Below are 16,548 nucleotides of genomic sequence, written 5' to 3'. Positions count from 1 at the left end.
AATGAATCACAGTTTGGTGTAAAAGGAAGAGTTGGGTCCCTTTCCTGGTCTTTTATATGTGCCAGGTGGGTTATGGGTTCAGGAGCAACCACAGATACAGTGGTACCTCGGATTACATACGCTTCAGGTTACATACGCTTCAGGTTAGAGACTCCGCTAACCCAGAAATAGTACCTCGGGTTAAGAACGTTGCTTCAGAATGAGAACAGAAATCGTTCTCTAGTGGCGCATCGGCAGCAGGAGGCCCCATTAGCTAAAGTGGTGCTTCAGGTTCAGAACAGTTTCAGGTTAAGAACGGACCTCCGGAACGAATTAAGCACTTAACCCGAGGTACCACTGTAATAGCTTTCTACCGTTATTTGGATCCGTTTGTTTTTTGAATTAGGGATGGAGAGAGGACTGCACTTTTCCCCCTCCCACCCCACCTAAATAAATAAATAATACAACATACCATAAAACCTTTGTGACAGAGCAAAGGTTTTATGTTGCACTTCTAAAGATGTTTTGTGGTTGTGACTTGAAAATGAGAGTTTCAGTGGTATATGAAAGGTGACGATGTACGAATGCTGGCTCATTTTGGAATTTTGATTCTGCTCCCTTAATCTTCTTTTGATTACAGTGCTTTAGCAAGTTAATAGCATGTTTCAGAGACTGGTTTTAAATTTTCTGTGATGTGAGGAAGGTGTTTTGAGAAAGATGGGATGAAGCCTGAGGCCATCTCTTAATATGATGAAAAGCTCTGCTGGGTTTTTGTAATAAGAACTCCTGAGTAAAAAAGACTTTATTTTTAGATCTGACTGGTGACATCTTCATTCCTTTTTCACTTCTATTATCTTTTACTCAAATGGCTTTATTTCTACACGTTTTAGCTTGATTGTTGCTCTCCTCCAAATCCCTTCTGAGCTGAAGTATCAGCCAGAACTGAACACAGGGCTCTCACAACATCATGGCCACAGCTGGCCTAAAATACATTGGCGCCTGAGGCAGGAAATCCACATGGCATTTTACTCCTGGCTAAGGAGTGGGAGAGAATGGGAGAGTGAAGAATTACTGAAAACATCCTGATTTTTAAAGGACACGTAGATTCTTTTGTCTGAGATGATTGCCTCAGCTGGCTAACTCATGGTCTGGTCGGTCAGGGCCATGGCTGTTCCTAATGGGAGCTAATGCTTTAAGAGCATAAGAAGAGCACTGCTGGATCAGGCCAAAGGTCCATCTAGCCCAGCATCCTGTTCTCACAGTGGCCAACCAGATGCCTGTAGGAAGCCTGCAAACTGGACCTGAGTGCTACAGTGCTCTGCACACTATTGATTCCCAGCACTTGTGATTCCAGCAGTGAATGTAGAACATAGATATTGCAGCTGGTAGTTGATAGCCTTATTCTCCACAAATGTATCTAATCATTTAAAGCCTTCCAAGTTGTTGGCCACCACTGCAAATTGTGCGACCAATTTCCATAGTTTCACTAAGCCACTGTGTGAAGAAGTACTTAATTTTGTCTGCCCTGAATCTTCATATTGGAATCATCCAATGAAGATTCAGATGGTGGATTTACTCTGCTTGATTAGTTGTTCTGTGATGCTTCCCCAGTACTACCATATTATTGTTGTGTTGTGGGGCTATAGCATAACAACAGCAGGACTAAGAACCCCAGAACATTTGCGGTATGAAAAGTTACAGGGTTTTAGCAGGAGTTGCAAGATATAAACTGATTGGAAATGGAGCAGTATGACTACCTCAAAACATTTCCTGGTGCAGATAGTATGGAAAAAGGGATAATGTATGATCGCTGCCTTCATGAGCACAAATCATCATAAGTGCACAATAAAAGGGATGTTTAAAGGGGCCCTTTAGTGCCCATTCACCCAGTTTGGAGATATCCATAATAATAATAATAATTATGAGAGCACTGATAAAACCATCCTATTGATTTTCAGTGCAAGAAATTCCTGAGCACATGTGTGGGGTTTTTTTTTTTAGAGTTCATTTGCTTTTCCCTATTCAGTATGACAATACAGGTCTCCACCAATCCTTCAACATGGTAAATAATGCTCCAAGCCTTTTCAAATTACCCCTAACAGACCCTGCTGAACAATGCAGTGAGATGGAGATATATACAAAAATTACAAGCTTCACAAGGCTAGTAAACTGCAAAAGAATGAGAGGAATGTTGGTTTATGATTACAAGAATCATAAGAGTTACTCAAGTAGAGCAGGAAAGAAGTTATTAAGGAGATGGTATGATTCATTCTTTCTGTAAATGTAACTCTGTTCCATTACAGGTTTACATTAATAGGTAGCTAGCCCATTTCCAGGATGATGTGAAAATAGCATATTGATATTCTAATTTCACACGATTGTCTTTTGGGAACTTGCAGAGTATATCCCTACTTATTTCAGCTTTGGAAAAAATTGAATTGCCTTTGTAACAGTCAAGGCAACAGCAGCAACCCTTAAATAAGACTGAAACTCTTGCAGGCAAGGGGTAATGGGTCAGGCAGAGAACCAGGGAATCAGGTCGTAAACGACTCTCTCAGATGGATCTCCAACCATTTTCTTCAGCAACTGCTGCTGGATCCTTGTGAGCCAGATGGAATGGGCCTTACCATTCAGATATCAAGATATACGGTCAGATAATATTCAGTCTTCTTCTGCAGCCAGACCAAAGTTTCATATCCTTTCAAACTCAAGTGCTCTTCAATAGATACAGTTCATGGATTTATGAAGTTTTCAGTGGTTAAGTGATTTAGTAAAGTACCTACGTGTGTGAACTAGTGCAGAGGTGTTCAAGCTAGTGGTGACACTATTTAATTTAAAAAGATAAGTCTTTAAGACAAAAAATTTAAATTAATTCATAGAGAGCAAAGAAGAATATACGAAGAACCCAACTGGATCAAATCAATAGCCTATCTGAGCTAGTAGCTTATTTCATCATCACCACCATCTGTTTATTTGTATGCCACCTTTCCACAAAATTGTGCCCAAAGTAGCTCACAATGTCTCAGGCAAACAATTAAGTACAGCAGGAAAACCACTAGCAGGATAAGAGCTCAACAGCACAATAGCACTGATGCTCCCTTGTGACTGAGATCCAGAGGCATTGTACCCTTGATTCTGGCAGAAGTAGACTGCCAGCATGACTAGTAGTTATTCAGAACTTTATCCTCCATGGATTTGTCTAATCCCCTTTTAAACTTGTTTAGGTTGGAGGACATTCCCACTGAATTGCATAATGTAACTCTGCCCCGTTGAAGCGGCACTTCTTTTTGTCTGTTCTTCAGCTTTATAAGATGACCCCGGGTTCTAGCATGAAGGAAGATGGAGAAAGACCTGTTAACTTTATCTGCACCATCCATAATTTTATACACTTCTGTCATACCTTTCTTATCTTTTCTTCTAAACTAAAAAGCCCCCCCCCCCCAGCAATTGTAACTTTTCCTCATATGGGAAATACTTTTTCTCTTTCCCCACGTTGTATGTATGTTTGCAGAAAGATTCTCAACCGTTTTTCTGCCTGCTGAGGGTTTATGAGGAATGAGTGTCAGTAATTTTAAGCATGAATATGGATGCAGAGTATCTCTTTACAGTCAGACTTCTTATGCTAAGTATTGAAATTTTAAGAAGAGCTTTTACAACTGAGTCTGTTCCAAGTATGAGAAGTATCAAATTGGAAAGATGATTCTGTTTCTGGGATTAGTTTTGATTGTAAAGTGCATCCAGACATTTTTATGGAGAGTTCAAGTGAGGAGAAATCACTGTTGCCAGATTCTGTGTGTTTGGAAGATTCATTATGAATTGCCTTATTTGTTTAATGTTATGACTTCTGGGGGAAAAGTGTGTTGCGTTTTTTCCAATTTAAGATTCCAGCTTGAAACATGTGATCAGTTAGTGACTAGGTGGTGCATGGTTATGTAGATGAAAAGTAATAGCTAAGTAAGGAGATTTCTGGATGGAAAACTTTCCTGCTGGTAAACAGAATCATTTTCGATGGTTAGATTCTGTCCAGATTTGAGCATATGGGGAGAGACCCATCATGGGAAGATATGAGTCGAATACGTGCTTGTTAGAATCTCCATTACTAAGGAAAGGGTATCTGACAGCACAAATATGGTACTGATTAAAGATGAATGGAAGGGGGGAAAGTTGCCCATAAATCCAGATGTGACAGTATTCAGAAAGGAGATAGAAGAAGTGGGGGCAAAGAGAGTTAGGGTAGAGTCAAATCAAGAGACTTTGACAGCTGGGTTGTGGAGTTCCATTCCACCAGATACCTGGTACCTGATTCCCCACACCCTGAACAGGATCTTGAACTCCTGCAGCCCATGTGTTGGTCAGAATGTAGGGTGACAGATAATGGCTTTCATATGTGGGGGACTTGTGCTGCAATTAAAAAGGGGTTGGGAACTAGTTTTGCACAAAATGGGATTAAGAACTGGTCAAATACATCAACCCAATCCAACACTCTCTCTCTTACCCATCTTGGAAAGGAACAGGGCAATATGTTTTGCATAAGGGTCTCTTGGTCATCTTGTTTCTTGCAGCCACATTAACAATTGCTAAAAAGTGGGGAAGAACAGGTGAAGTAGTACCAACAAATATGGTTGCTTTCTGTAATGGAAAACCTATCAAAATAGGTTGAAGCACAGTGAAATCTAATGATAGCCAAAGATAGTTTTTGTTGAAGCTGGCATTGCTTTATTACTTATGCTCCACATAAAGAACATGATTGATTGACTCAACCAACCAACACATGGGCTCCTCTGGAGAGATGTTTTGGGTTGGACTTCATTGTGCGGTGGTAGGACTGTTGCTCAGTTTGATGTAACAAAGCTTTTCTTTTTGGGCTGCTGATTATCTGGAAATAGTGCTGCACGCTCAGTTTAATTTGTTACTATTAGCTAAGTAAAATCAAATAAAAGACAGTATTTTTTGCTCTATAAGACGCACCAGACCACAAGACGTATCTAGTTTTTGGAGGGGGAAAACAAGAAAAAAAATATTCTGAATCTCAGAAGCCAGAACAGCAAGAGGTATCGCTGTGCAGTGAAAGCAGCAATCCCTCTTGCTGTTCTGGCTTCTGGGATAGCTGCGCAGCCTGCATTCGCTCCATAAGACGCACACACATTTCCCCTTACTTTTTAGGAGGGAAAAAGTGAGTCTTATAGAGCAAAAAATATGGTATTTAAAAGAAAGAAGAGCCCTGCTGAATCCCATCTAGTCCAGCATTCTGTTTGCACAATGGCCAGCGAGAAGCTCTTGGGAAGCCCACAAACAAGGCATGAGTGCAGCATCACTCTCTAGTTCATGTTCCCTGGCAAGTGGTATTTGGAGGAATTTTGCCTGTGATATTCAGCGTTATATGTAGCCGCCCTGACAAGTAGCCATTGATGACCTTATCCTCCACTAATTAGTCTAATCCCATTTTCAAGCTCACTTTATTTGCTAGCCTTGGTTTTCATGTGCCCTTGGCAAAGCATTTTGGGGAACTTTCCTAAAGCCAAACTTAGACAGATGTTTGATGTGAGAGAGCTAGGGACAAGATCTCTTGCATTTTTAAAAAAAGCATCTATCTATATATTCTCACTCCCATGAGCAAACAGCAGATTTTTTAGCGTGATTTCAATCACGAAAACAGTGGGGGTAGTGCAGAAGGAGAGGGAGTGTTCATCCAATTCCACCATCCTGATCAGATTCTTCCCCACACCAAGTTTCCATTGAGCTTTGATAGAGAGAAAAAGCAGCAGGACATCTGATCACAGCATGCCTAGTTGTGCCCTCCACTTTTCCAGACTGAATGCACAATAATCTGGGCTGCTAAAAAATGCCAAGCCTGAACAGAGAGGATATTTTTTCCCCATTTTTCCGTGGATTGTATTTAGCTACTGTGTTGTAACTGATGCTGAAAAATTAGTGCTATAAAACCAGTATGCACCTCTTTCAGGGCCGGAATCTTGCAGACCTCAGAAGAAGCCAGCCGCGGGGAACTTTTACACTGAGCACAACCCTCCGATTAGGCAAACAGATTCTAGAATCTATAGAAGCCATTCATTCAGTGGGATTTTTGCACCGAGACATCAAGCCTGTGAGTAGTTTGCAATGACCTTGTTTTCCCTACTTACAGAGTTTGCATTTCCTGTTGTTGATGCTGTTCCTTTATCCAAGAACTTTACTATTAAGTGAGCATAGTTATCCCTGTAATTGAGGAAAAAAATGGCAGCCATCCAGTTGATACAGTGCTGTTCCTCAGGGGTGTTTGATTCCTTCCTTTTATGATATGAGGCTTGATTTGGGCAGGGTGGCAGCCATCCAGTGCGTATAACTTGTGAATAGCAAGGTCACATGCATGGCCAGCTTAATAGACTTTGATAATTTGCACTTTGCAAATAGTGTGCAGAAAGAGGCAATGTGAGAAGGTTAGGAGTTTCATTACAGATTTCATTAATTGGTTTAAGAATTATTTCTTCCCAAAGAATACCAGGAACAGTAATTGTATGAGGCTGTCCAGGACTCTCTTGCAGAGAATTCCCTCCCTAAACTATGGTATTTAGGATTCTTTTAAACTGGGGGTAAACTGTTGTGGGTTTAATGTATCAGTATGCCAGAGGGTTTCCCAGATAGCAGAGATAAAACCCAAGTGTCAGTTCTACACTGAGACCACGTTGATCCAGTCCTAGCGATACATTACCCTGTCTCAAAGCAGTTGGCATTTATTTAAATTTATATTTAAAACTTGTATCCCACCTATTTTAAAAAGAAACTGAAGGTGGTCTGGAAACTTCAGCTGGTACAGAATTTGGCAGCCAGCCAACCATGGCAAGATGGTTTGAGCATATTACACTGAACTTGGTCCAACTGTACTGGTTGCCAAGTAGTTTTGACCTATAAAGCCCTAAATGGCTCAGGACCATGATATCCCAAGGACAGTCTCTCCCCATATGAACCAACCTGTACCCTGTGATCATCCTCTGAGGCCCTTAGTTGTGTACCTCCTCCATGAGAGGTCTGAAGGGTAGCAACACAATAACGGGCCTTTTCTATGGTAGCTTCCCATTTGTGGAATGCTTTCCCCAGGCAGGTTTGCCTGGTACGTTCATTACATATCTTTAGACGCCAGGCAAAAATATTTCTCTTCAACTAGCTATTTGGATGATTAACAACCTATGGCTTTTAAAACATGTTGGGGGGGTGTCATTGGTTTGTTTATGTTTTTGTTTTATTCTGTATTTTGTTTTCTCATTTTATATTTTTCTGTTGTGAACCACCCTGGGAGCTTTGTATGAAGGGCAGTATACAAATTCAATACAGGACAATAGTAATAGTAGTAGTTGTAATAATAATAATACTAAGAAAGGTGCTGGTTTTGACCTATAAAGCCTTAAATGGCTCAGGACTGCAATACCTCAATGACCTCCTTTCCCCATATGAACCAACCTGAGTCCTGCAATCATCTGAGGGCCCTTCTTCATGTACCTCCTCCATGAGAGGTCCAGAAAGCAGCAACAATTGGTGGTGGAACTTGCTGAAAACCCACCTAAAGTTGTTGAGCACCCACCGCCACAATTGCCATGCCAACACAATTGCCGCAGCAACACGATCATGGCGCTGCACAGCCCGGGGAGTTCCGACTGAGTGTGCTAAGTAAATTTCAATTCATGTGGGTTGAGTGGGAGGCCTTGGTCCATCTTGGCTTCATCTTCAAAGCAATTTAGGTCATGTTGTGTTATTTTTTCTTTGTTTTGATAAAGGAAAAACTTTACTAGGCAAGTGTTTAACAATTAGAAGTATTTTTTCGTGCTGAGCAGATGGATTACTGCAAACACTGTCTAAAGGTAAGATGAAAATGAAACTGGTTTTCAGAGCATGTAAGCCAGGGGAAGCCTACAGCATTTGGGATGAGCTGCAATTATTGAGCTAGAAAACAGGGTTGATTAGTAGCTGGGGCTACAAACGCCCTTGTAGCAAGTGGCTGATAACTTTAAGCATAATTAAATTAATTATATTATATTAATAACTGGTACATATTTTCCCCAACTCTTCCTATCCTTCTGTTTTTCTCTAGTCCAACTTTGCCATGGGACGCCTCCCCTCAACCTACAGAAAATGCTATATGTTAGATTTTGGTCTGGCTCGACAGTATACCAATACCAACGGTGAAGTCCGGCCTGTAAGTGATGCTTTTTTCATTTCTATGGGGGATTATAAATATTTCAAACAAATCCTGATTATGTTAATTCATTCTCACAATACTGTTGATGCTGGTTGGGCAGGTACACTTGATGGGATAGAAACTGAACTGATCAGGTTCTCCCTGTTGTAACAGAGAGACTGTATTTCTTTTGAAAACATGGTTTTTCTATTATTATTATTATTATTATTATTATTATTATTCATTTATTACCCACCCTTCGCTGTAAGGTATACATGTGCCTGTTGCTCAGTGTCTTGGCTCAAAACCAGAGGAAGGAGAAGTGCTGTTTTAAGAAGTTCACATTGCTTCATTAGTTTACTTTTCCTGAAGCTCCCATTTTTTAAACATGTCTGGTGTGGGAAGTTGGAAAGTTGGGGGGTGTTATTTTGGAACTAATTTTCTCCATCATTTTGAGGTGTTCTCTTTTAAAACAAACAAACAAACAAACAAACAAACAAAAAATTTTTCATCCTGTGGCCTTTCCCACCTTCCTTCTTTATGGTTTCAGCATTATCAGCAGGTATGTAGAGGCGAAACAGCATCCTCTGTCACTGGTGCTCTGAGGCACATAATGGTGTTTCTTGCCTGCAAGGTGCTTCCTTGCAGGGGCCTTTTGTGAACATGGAGGAGCTCTGTATGTTCAGAGTTGGGAGTAGGGCAATGTTTTTCTCAGTAAGCTGATCCTCTGCTAAAGATAATTTGAAGTCTCAGAAGCATGTAAGATGCAGCACTCTCCTATCTCACTCCATGTGCTCTACAGTTTTCCCGGTGTTTAAGATGTTTTGTTTCTGAGTCTAGGCTGTCTTGTGTCTTCATGCTCTGTGATTACCTCAGAGAGATTAACATTGCCACCAGATCAGTGGGAAAATGAATAAATATTAAAATAAAGTATGGAGACTGATATCCATTAATTGCATCATACTTCATGATACTAAGGTATTAATAAAAGGATGCCATGTATGAAATGTGGATTATAATAAGGCAAATAAGTGCAGCCTGCAACAAAAGTTGCAGCGCATCCCCAATACCTAACCAGGAGTGCTGCTCTTCTGTGCTCCAAGCAGCCTAGAAAAGAAGCTTCATAGAGCTATTTTGAGGCTTGCTTGCACAGAATTTGTTTCTTTCTCATCCTTCTCCCACTATGCAATACAGGGTTAAAGGGTTATTTTTTAAAAACGGCATTGCATGAATCTCCCACCCACCCAGTGCTCTCCTCCTGGATCTTATAAGGCCTTAAGGACTCAAGCAGTCTAATTCCTGTTCTCCTCCGCCCTTGTCCTTTTTAAAAACCTGACATCTTCATTTCATGACTCAGCTGTTATCAGCCATAGATTTATGCAAGCTGCCCAACTTCTGATGGCTGCATAAGGAGCTTACAGATGAGCTGAGATTTAAGAAGGGCACATGTAAGAAATGGGTAAAAAGGGAAATCACGAAGGAAGAGTATACAAGAGTATCCAACAGGAAGAAGGTCAGGCAGGCCAAAGCTCAGAATGAGTTCAGGCTTGAAAAAGAGGTTAAAATTAATAATAAAGGTTTCTTTGGCTGTGTTTGAAGCAGGAAGAAGGACAAACAAGTCCTTCTTCATGGAGAAATGCTATTGGATGACAGAGAGAAGGTGGAACTGCTCAACGCTTGCTTTCTATCTCTCTTTACCCAAAAGAGAAGCAGTGCCCAACCTGGTGATAACATAATAAGTGATGCAAGGAGGGAGCTGCAGCCCAAGGTAGGAAATACGTACTTAGAGTGGATTCAAATCTCCAGGGCCTGATGAGCTGCACCCAAGGGTACTAAAGGAGCTTGTGAGTCTTTGTCTGTAATCTTTGAGAATTCCTGGAGAATAGGTAAGGTCCCTGCAGACGAGAGGCAGGCAAATGTTGTCCCCTTCTTCAAAAGGGGTGAAAAGAAGACCTAGGTAATTACTGACTGGTGAGCTTGACATCAATACCAGGAAAGTCCTAGAACAGATAATTCAACAGTTGGTCTATGACCACTTAGAAATGGATGATGTGATTACGAAGACCCAGCATAGGTTTCTCAAAAATGTGTCTTGCCAGATGAATTTCATTTCTTTTTTTGATAGAGCTACAAGCTTGGTGGATCAGGAGAATGGATATAGTGTATTTTGATTTCAGTAAGGCTTCTGACAATGTCCCCCCATGATATTCTTGTAAGGAAGCTGGTAAGATGTGAGTTGAATGAGGTAATTTTTGGATGGATTAGTAGCTGGTTGACTAACTGAACCCAAAGAGTGTTCACTAATGCTTCCTCATCATCCTGGAATAAAGTTACAAGCAGGGTTCTGTCCTGGGCCCATTGTTGTTCAATGTCTATAAAGTATCCAATTGACTTGGATACTATGGTAACTATGGACATACAACAGATGGATAATGGTAAAAGACACAGTAAACTTAAAAGGAATTGAGAGGATGATCATCACATTTGCAGATGGCAACAAACTAGGAAGCGTAACTATTGCCGCAGAAGACGGAATTGGGATTGAAAATGTCCGTAACTGATTGGAGAACTGGGTCCAAACTAACAAAATGAATTTCAGTAGGGACAAACGTAAGGTTCTACCCTTAGGCAGAACCAGCTGCACAAATATATGAATCAGGGAGACGGGACAGGACCTGACTTTCTGGTACTGTTTGTGAAAAGGATCTGGGGTCTTAGTAGACCACAGGCTTAGCGTGAGGGAACAGTGTGCTGCTGCAGCAAAAAAGGAAAAAAAGGTCACTGCTATTCTAGGCTGCATCAACAGATTCCCAGGTAGTCACTGCTCCTCTGGCACAAAGCATGTCATCCTACTTGGTAGATACCAGAGTGCAGAGCAGAACACCCAGTTAGTACTCTTTCTTCTATAGCATCAGTTTGAATAGTTGACTGCTGAATGGGTGAGTCCCACCCTGACTAATCCAAATAATGGTCAAGCTCTCATTTGCCTTCTTAGTTGTCCTGATGGAAAGTGGACAGGTAGATTGTGGGTTTGAAAGGAAAGTATAATGGAAGTCCAGCTTCTGTGCAGGATATTGCTATATATTTGTAATGTAATTTGCTAATGGTTTGTCCACCAAGTGTACCTCAGCCCACTTGCATGCCACCATTGGAGTCTACTTTGCACATTTGATGAAGGTTGCAATTAGCAAAATGCCACAGTGTTTCTTCTCCTTTTAAGTAGTTACAGTGAGGGGGGGAAAGTATTTGATCCCCTGCTAAATTTGCCCGTTTTCCCTCTGACGAAGAAATGACCAGTTCATAAGGTCCTGGAGTGGCCTAGCCAGTCTCCAGACCTTAATCCCATCGAAAATCTGTGGAGGGAGCTGAAGGTTCAAGTAGCTACACATCAGCCTCAAAATCTTACTGACTTGGAGAGGATCTGCAAAGAGGAGTGGGACAAAATACCTCCTGAGATGTGTGTAAACCTGGTGGCCACCTACAAGAAACGTCTGACATCTGTAATTGCCAACAAGGGTTTTGCCACCAAGTACTAAGTCATCTTTTGCAAAGGGATCAAATACTTACTTCACTCATTATAATGCACATCAATCTCGGACTTTTGTCTTCTGGGTATCTGGGGGTTTTCCTGTCGTTATTCTGTCTCTCACAGCTACAGTAAACCTACCATTAAAATTATGGACTGGTCATTTCTTTGTCAGAGGGCAAACGGGCAAATTTAGCAGGGGATCAAATACAGTAGTACCTCTGGATGTGAACGGGATCCGTTCTGGAGCCCCGTTCGCATCCTGAAGCGAATGCACGTCTGCGCATGCGGGGGTCACGATTTGCCACTTCCACGCATGCGCGTGGCGTCATTTTGAGAATCTGCGCATGCGTGAGCGGCGAAACCCAGAAGTAACACACTCTGTTACTTCTGGGTCGCTGCGGAGCGCAACCCAAAAATGCTTAACCCGAAGCTACTTCAACCCGAGATATGACTGTACTCCCCCCCCTTTACTGTAATAGTCACATTGTTCGTTGTCCATAACCAATTACTTAAGATAGAGGGTACTTAAACAAGTTACAGGTTTTAAATGCCAGTCATGTAGCCTGTAAAGCCATGCTTCCTTTACATGATTGAGGTATAAATCAGAAGAGCTGAAACTTTAGGGAGGGCAATTTTTGCAATATTTTATGGCTTGCCCTTCAACTAGATTAGAGCATGAGTAAATAAAAAGGCTTATTTATCTGTAATAATGGTTCTTTCAGTTGCCTTTAATGGACCGCCTCCCAACTATTCTACTTTTTTTCCTTTGAAGAAAATGGACAATGAGGTTTCTGGTTCTGTAGCAATGGGTTCAGGGCTGCAATTCCAGATAAACACAAAGAATTAATTCAAAAGAAACAGCCCTCTTATAGTTGTAATGTATTGGTTTGCTGTAATGTTATTCTGCTTATATTTAAGGTAGCATGAAATTGTGGTTCAGCAAAATCTGCCTATTTTATCTGTTTTACAGATGTTATCTATTCAAACAAAGTTTACCATGTTAAGTAGTGATGTGAAAATGCTTCTAAATATTTGTCATCATGCATAAGTTTAGCAATGTGCTCTACTATACTAGGACTAGGCTTTCATTCTGAATTCATGTTGTCAACCAGATGCCTGAGTATAGGAATTAGTTTTACTGTTGCCAGCAGTTCAGTAGCCTTTAATTCATAATGCTTTTCTCACAATGCAAACCCTGGTTCTCTGTTTGAAAACTGACCCGCACTTCTATTATTAGCGCAACTCTCCCATCCCCTTGAAGCTCTCTGCTGAATACATCTTTGCTGCTTTCTCTTTCATGGAATGGCAAGGGGAGAGCAGCATTTTTGTCATGGCAAGCTTCTCCTGTTTGCATGAATTGGCAATGCGCTGCTGTGTTTTGCATGCTGCTGCTTCTGCTGAGTCAGCCCTAGACCATTGATTAGAGCTCTGTCTCCTCGTGATTCAGACCGCACTGCAGTAGTTTGCAATGCTTGACTGGGGATATTGTATGTATTTGTAAGTGCAGTTTTGTGTCCGTGTGTATCTGTATGGCTGAGGCAGAATATTAGGAAAGAGAATGCTTGATCAGGTTTGAAAGTTGAAAGCAGCAGAAACCAAAACCCTAATTAAAGAAGATTATGTTTTTAATTGTTACATGACCAGGTTCCATCTAAAATTGGCACATCAGTGCAAATACTTAAAAATGTAGTTGCTGATACAGGCATTTTCTAATCTCGGTGCAACTATTGCTACATTTTGAAATATATATTGGAGCAGAACTGTTTTAATAAAATAGCCTCGTGAGTGCTGCATCCGATTGGAACATAGCTGAGTGACTTAAGTTAGACATCAGTGCGTTGTTGCATACTATTAACAATATTGCATGAATAACTCAGGAATATAAATGGCAACACATTGTGATTTCCATGCTTAAATGCTCATTGTCTGCAACCAGAATGGCCAGTGCTAGTGCATTGTTTCTGATGCCGGCAGCCTGACCAAAGGCTAATAAAGATGTGGCAGAGAAGTTGCCCATACTGTGATACAAATGGAAACAAAAGGTTTCAAGAGTTTAAGACAGATGCTACACGCTGTGTTTACACCTTTCTCTCAGATTTTGTTTGTTATGACCCCATTACGCTTGAGCTCATGAAGTGATGAAAACCGAACTGCAAAATGTCACCAACTTTATTATGGTACTTGACCACTTGTGTGAAAGTCAGTTGTTGTGGGAAATATATTTTCAGTTCCCTGAGGAACAGCATAGTGTTGATGCTTCACAGATGAAAATAGGGACACTTTTATGTACTTGTAATACTGCTAATTATCACATCAAGGGTACCATCCTATTTCACACACTCTATTGTATATTTTAGAAAGCTGTCCTTACTCTCTATATTAGAACTCTGTATGTGTTCATTTACTTTAGCCCACCCTGCACTGGTTTCTGAAGCAGATGTGTTAGTTAACTGGTCCTAAGATATTATGTTTAAAACAAAATGGTACAAATGTTAAGTCTCTCAGTGGAGATAATTGCATTTAATACGGAATAGATACAACTCAAGCATAGTCAGCAACATTTGCTATCTTGAGAGTTTTTTTTAGGAGATAAAGGGGAAGTGGTAAATTGGCATTTTATATTTCTGCAATTGAGAGAGAATCCACTGATCACATTATTTGAAAATCAGAATTGTGCTTCCTCTTCAAACTTTCTGGATGAAGAATGATAAATTTATAAAGTGGTGAGGCTGCTTTTGAAATGGCTCTGGCATCACTGTAGCCAGTTCAAACTTAGTTTCTAATAGCCAGGTTTAAACTCTGGGAACAATAGTTCTGTGAATTTGCAGCATACTTGACTAAGTATGGCATGATTGTCTGAATCCTTTATGTCACCAAGTCCCCACCCCCCCAATTTCCCAGATCAGGTTTTTACAAAATAAAGGCCAAATGGGTTAATGTGCCTGTGAGCACATGTAGAAATAAGATAGGTATGGGCACCTGCCTTAAAGCATGGGGGAGGGAAGAACAATTTTGATGGCTAAACCACTGTGTAATTCGCTCATCTATACATCCGCCTTGTAAGTTGCAAAGCTGGAAAACTCACACTGCCAGTAAGGATTCCATTGTGACCTCCCTTGAGCTATTGCTGCTGTCTTTGCCTTTTAGATACTGTGGGGTGTGTGGCTGTGTGGGTGTTGAATTCTAAAGAATGGCAACTCTAGTAATGCACTCTTAATTCTGTTTTAAAAGGCGCCTCCAGTCTTCCCCAAATACAGATTGGGATGGTGAGTTGACAGGGACAGGTAGCAGGAAATGAGGGCTGTTCTAGATAAATAGGGGCTGTTAAGGGGGTGGAATAGAGTGGTCCCTGAGAATACAGACTTAGCCATACCCAATTCAGACAGAGACATAGGCAGTAACAGTCAAGACACAATGGCGAAAATCAACCGGGCAGAAATAAGAAATGATGCCAGTAAATTCAGGCTGAGAAAGTGTCAATGAGCATGTGAGTCGGGGAGATTATGTGGCTTTTACTGCAGCTCTTTCTGCCTGAAGACAGAAGGTTCTGTACTACCTCACACAGATCAAGCTCCAAAGTCTAAGCCCCTGTGTACCACCCAGGCATAAAGTATCTGCAAAGTGACCAGCTTTAGATAATTTAAGCAGTAAAGCCAAGGCATGTGCTGCAAGAGAAGGGAAATAATAATAATAATAATAATAATAATAATAATAATAATAATAATAATAATGGTGAAATTGTTGACCTGATTTCAATTCATTTCTGTTTTTATTTCTCTCCATTTTGCATTTTTATTGTCATGGTTTTCTTTGGGTTTCTCTTTGTTTTACAGTTCTTTTGGGCTCCTTTTTTGAGACTGTGTTTGATGCGTTGGCTTCCCATCCGCTGCTTGTAACCATCTCAGCCATGAGTTGTGAGTGAGCCATCATGATGCTTCTTGGTTTCCCCCCACCCCCCTTTATTTTGTGCTTGCTTGTTTTAATTATTATTAGAGTTCTGAGTTCTCCTTTTGTTTTTGCTTTGGCTTTTGATGGTATATACTCTTTTGCTTTTCAGGACTGGGACATGTCTCAACTCTTGATGTACAGGCCAAGAGTCTTCTGCATTCTGAGTTCAAAAAAAGTCCTATTCAGGTGTTCTGATCTCCCATACAGTGAGAATTGTATGTCTCTGTGTGGGCCACATGTGCTAACTCTACCACCACCATTGCTGTCTTTGTCACCCTCCATAAGTTAACCACCAAACACATGCAGCAGGGAGCCTGTTCTGTTCTTGTAGGCTCCCTGAAAATATTCAGAAACCTGGAACAAACACGGGTTCTAACTTGCACGAGGAACCTACTATGGCAGAAAAGCCTCCCTGCTTCCTTTCAGCTCACAGAGGGTGAGAGGGTGGAGGCAGAACTGTCACCCCCATTTTTCCGAATTACATATGGGATGAGAACACCTCAATAGGGCTGAAGTGCTGGGTCTTTCTGAGATTGCAGTGGCTCAGGACTGTCCTGGATGGGGATTACTTGGAACTTAACGGCAGCCTCCCCCATTGTTGTACTTGACTCTTACTATTTATGGGAGAACAGAATATGACAATTCCTGTTTATAGCCATTAAGATTACTTCATTCTGAAGCAGACAGCATGTTTTCCAAGCTTTTTTAGTGGTGGAATCCTAACCATAACAGCAAGGGATGGTTCAACTGTTATGGCAAAATATCTATATTGTTCTTTCCTTAGCACATGCTTCTTTGTTCTCAACCCCAATGGGGACAAAATACTTCCTTTTTTGCTTAGTTTGCTTAGTAGTTGAGCCTGAATTATGAAATTTATTTATCTAGAAAAGACTTTTTGTGATAGTGCTTAATGATGGGAAGGGGA

At 40.9% G+C, this 16,548-nt stretch overlaps 1 protein-coding gene and 1 long non-coding RNA gene across 2 annotated transcripts in view; one reads left to right on the top strand and one right to left on the bottom strand.

Annotated features, from left to right (window-relative positions):
* Positions 1–16,548, bottom strand: part of LOC310703018 — a 429,179-nt gene that overhangs the window by 332,757 nt on the left and 79,874 nt on the right. The gene's annotated exons all lie outside the window — the stretch shown is intronic.
* The window catches only part of TTBK1 (tau tubulin kinase 1), an 86,524-nt gene that overhangs the window by 23,303 nt on the left and 46,673 nt on the right, over positions 1–16,548 (top strand). Inside the window, exons 4-5 of the mRNA XM_083494983.1 lie at positions 5,942–6,082; positions 8,060–8,164. Coding sequence (XP_083351109.1) covers positions 5,942–6,082; positions 8,060–8,164 — 246 coding nt within the window. The remainder of the gene's footprint in view (positions 1–5,941; positions 6,083–8,059; positions 8,165–16,548) is intronic.

This window comes from Podarcis liolepis, assembly GCF_965112155.1.
Source record: "Podarcis liolepis genome assembly, chromosome: 3".
NCBI lineage: Eukaryota > Metazoa > Chordata > Lepidosauria > Squamata > Lacertidae > Podarcis > Podarcis liolepis.
Note: the sequence above shows the minus strand (reverse complement) of the source record. Positions and strands in the feature narration are given on the sequence as shown.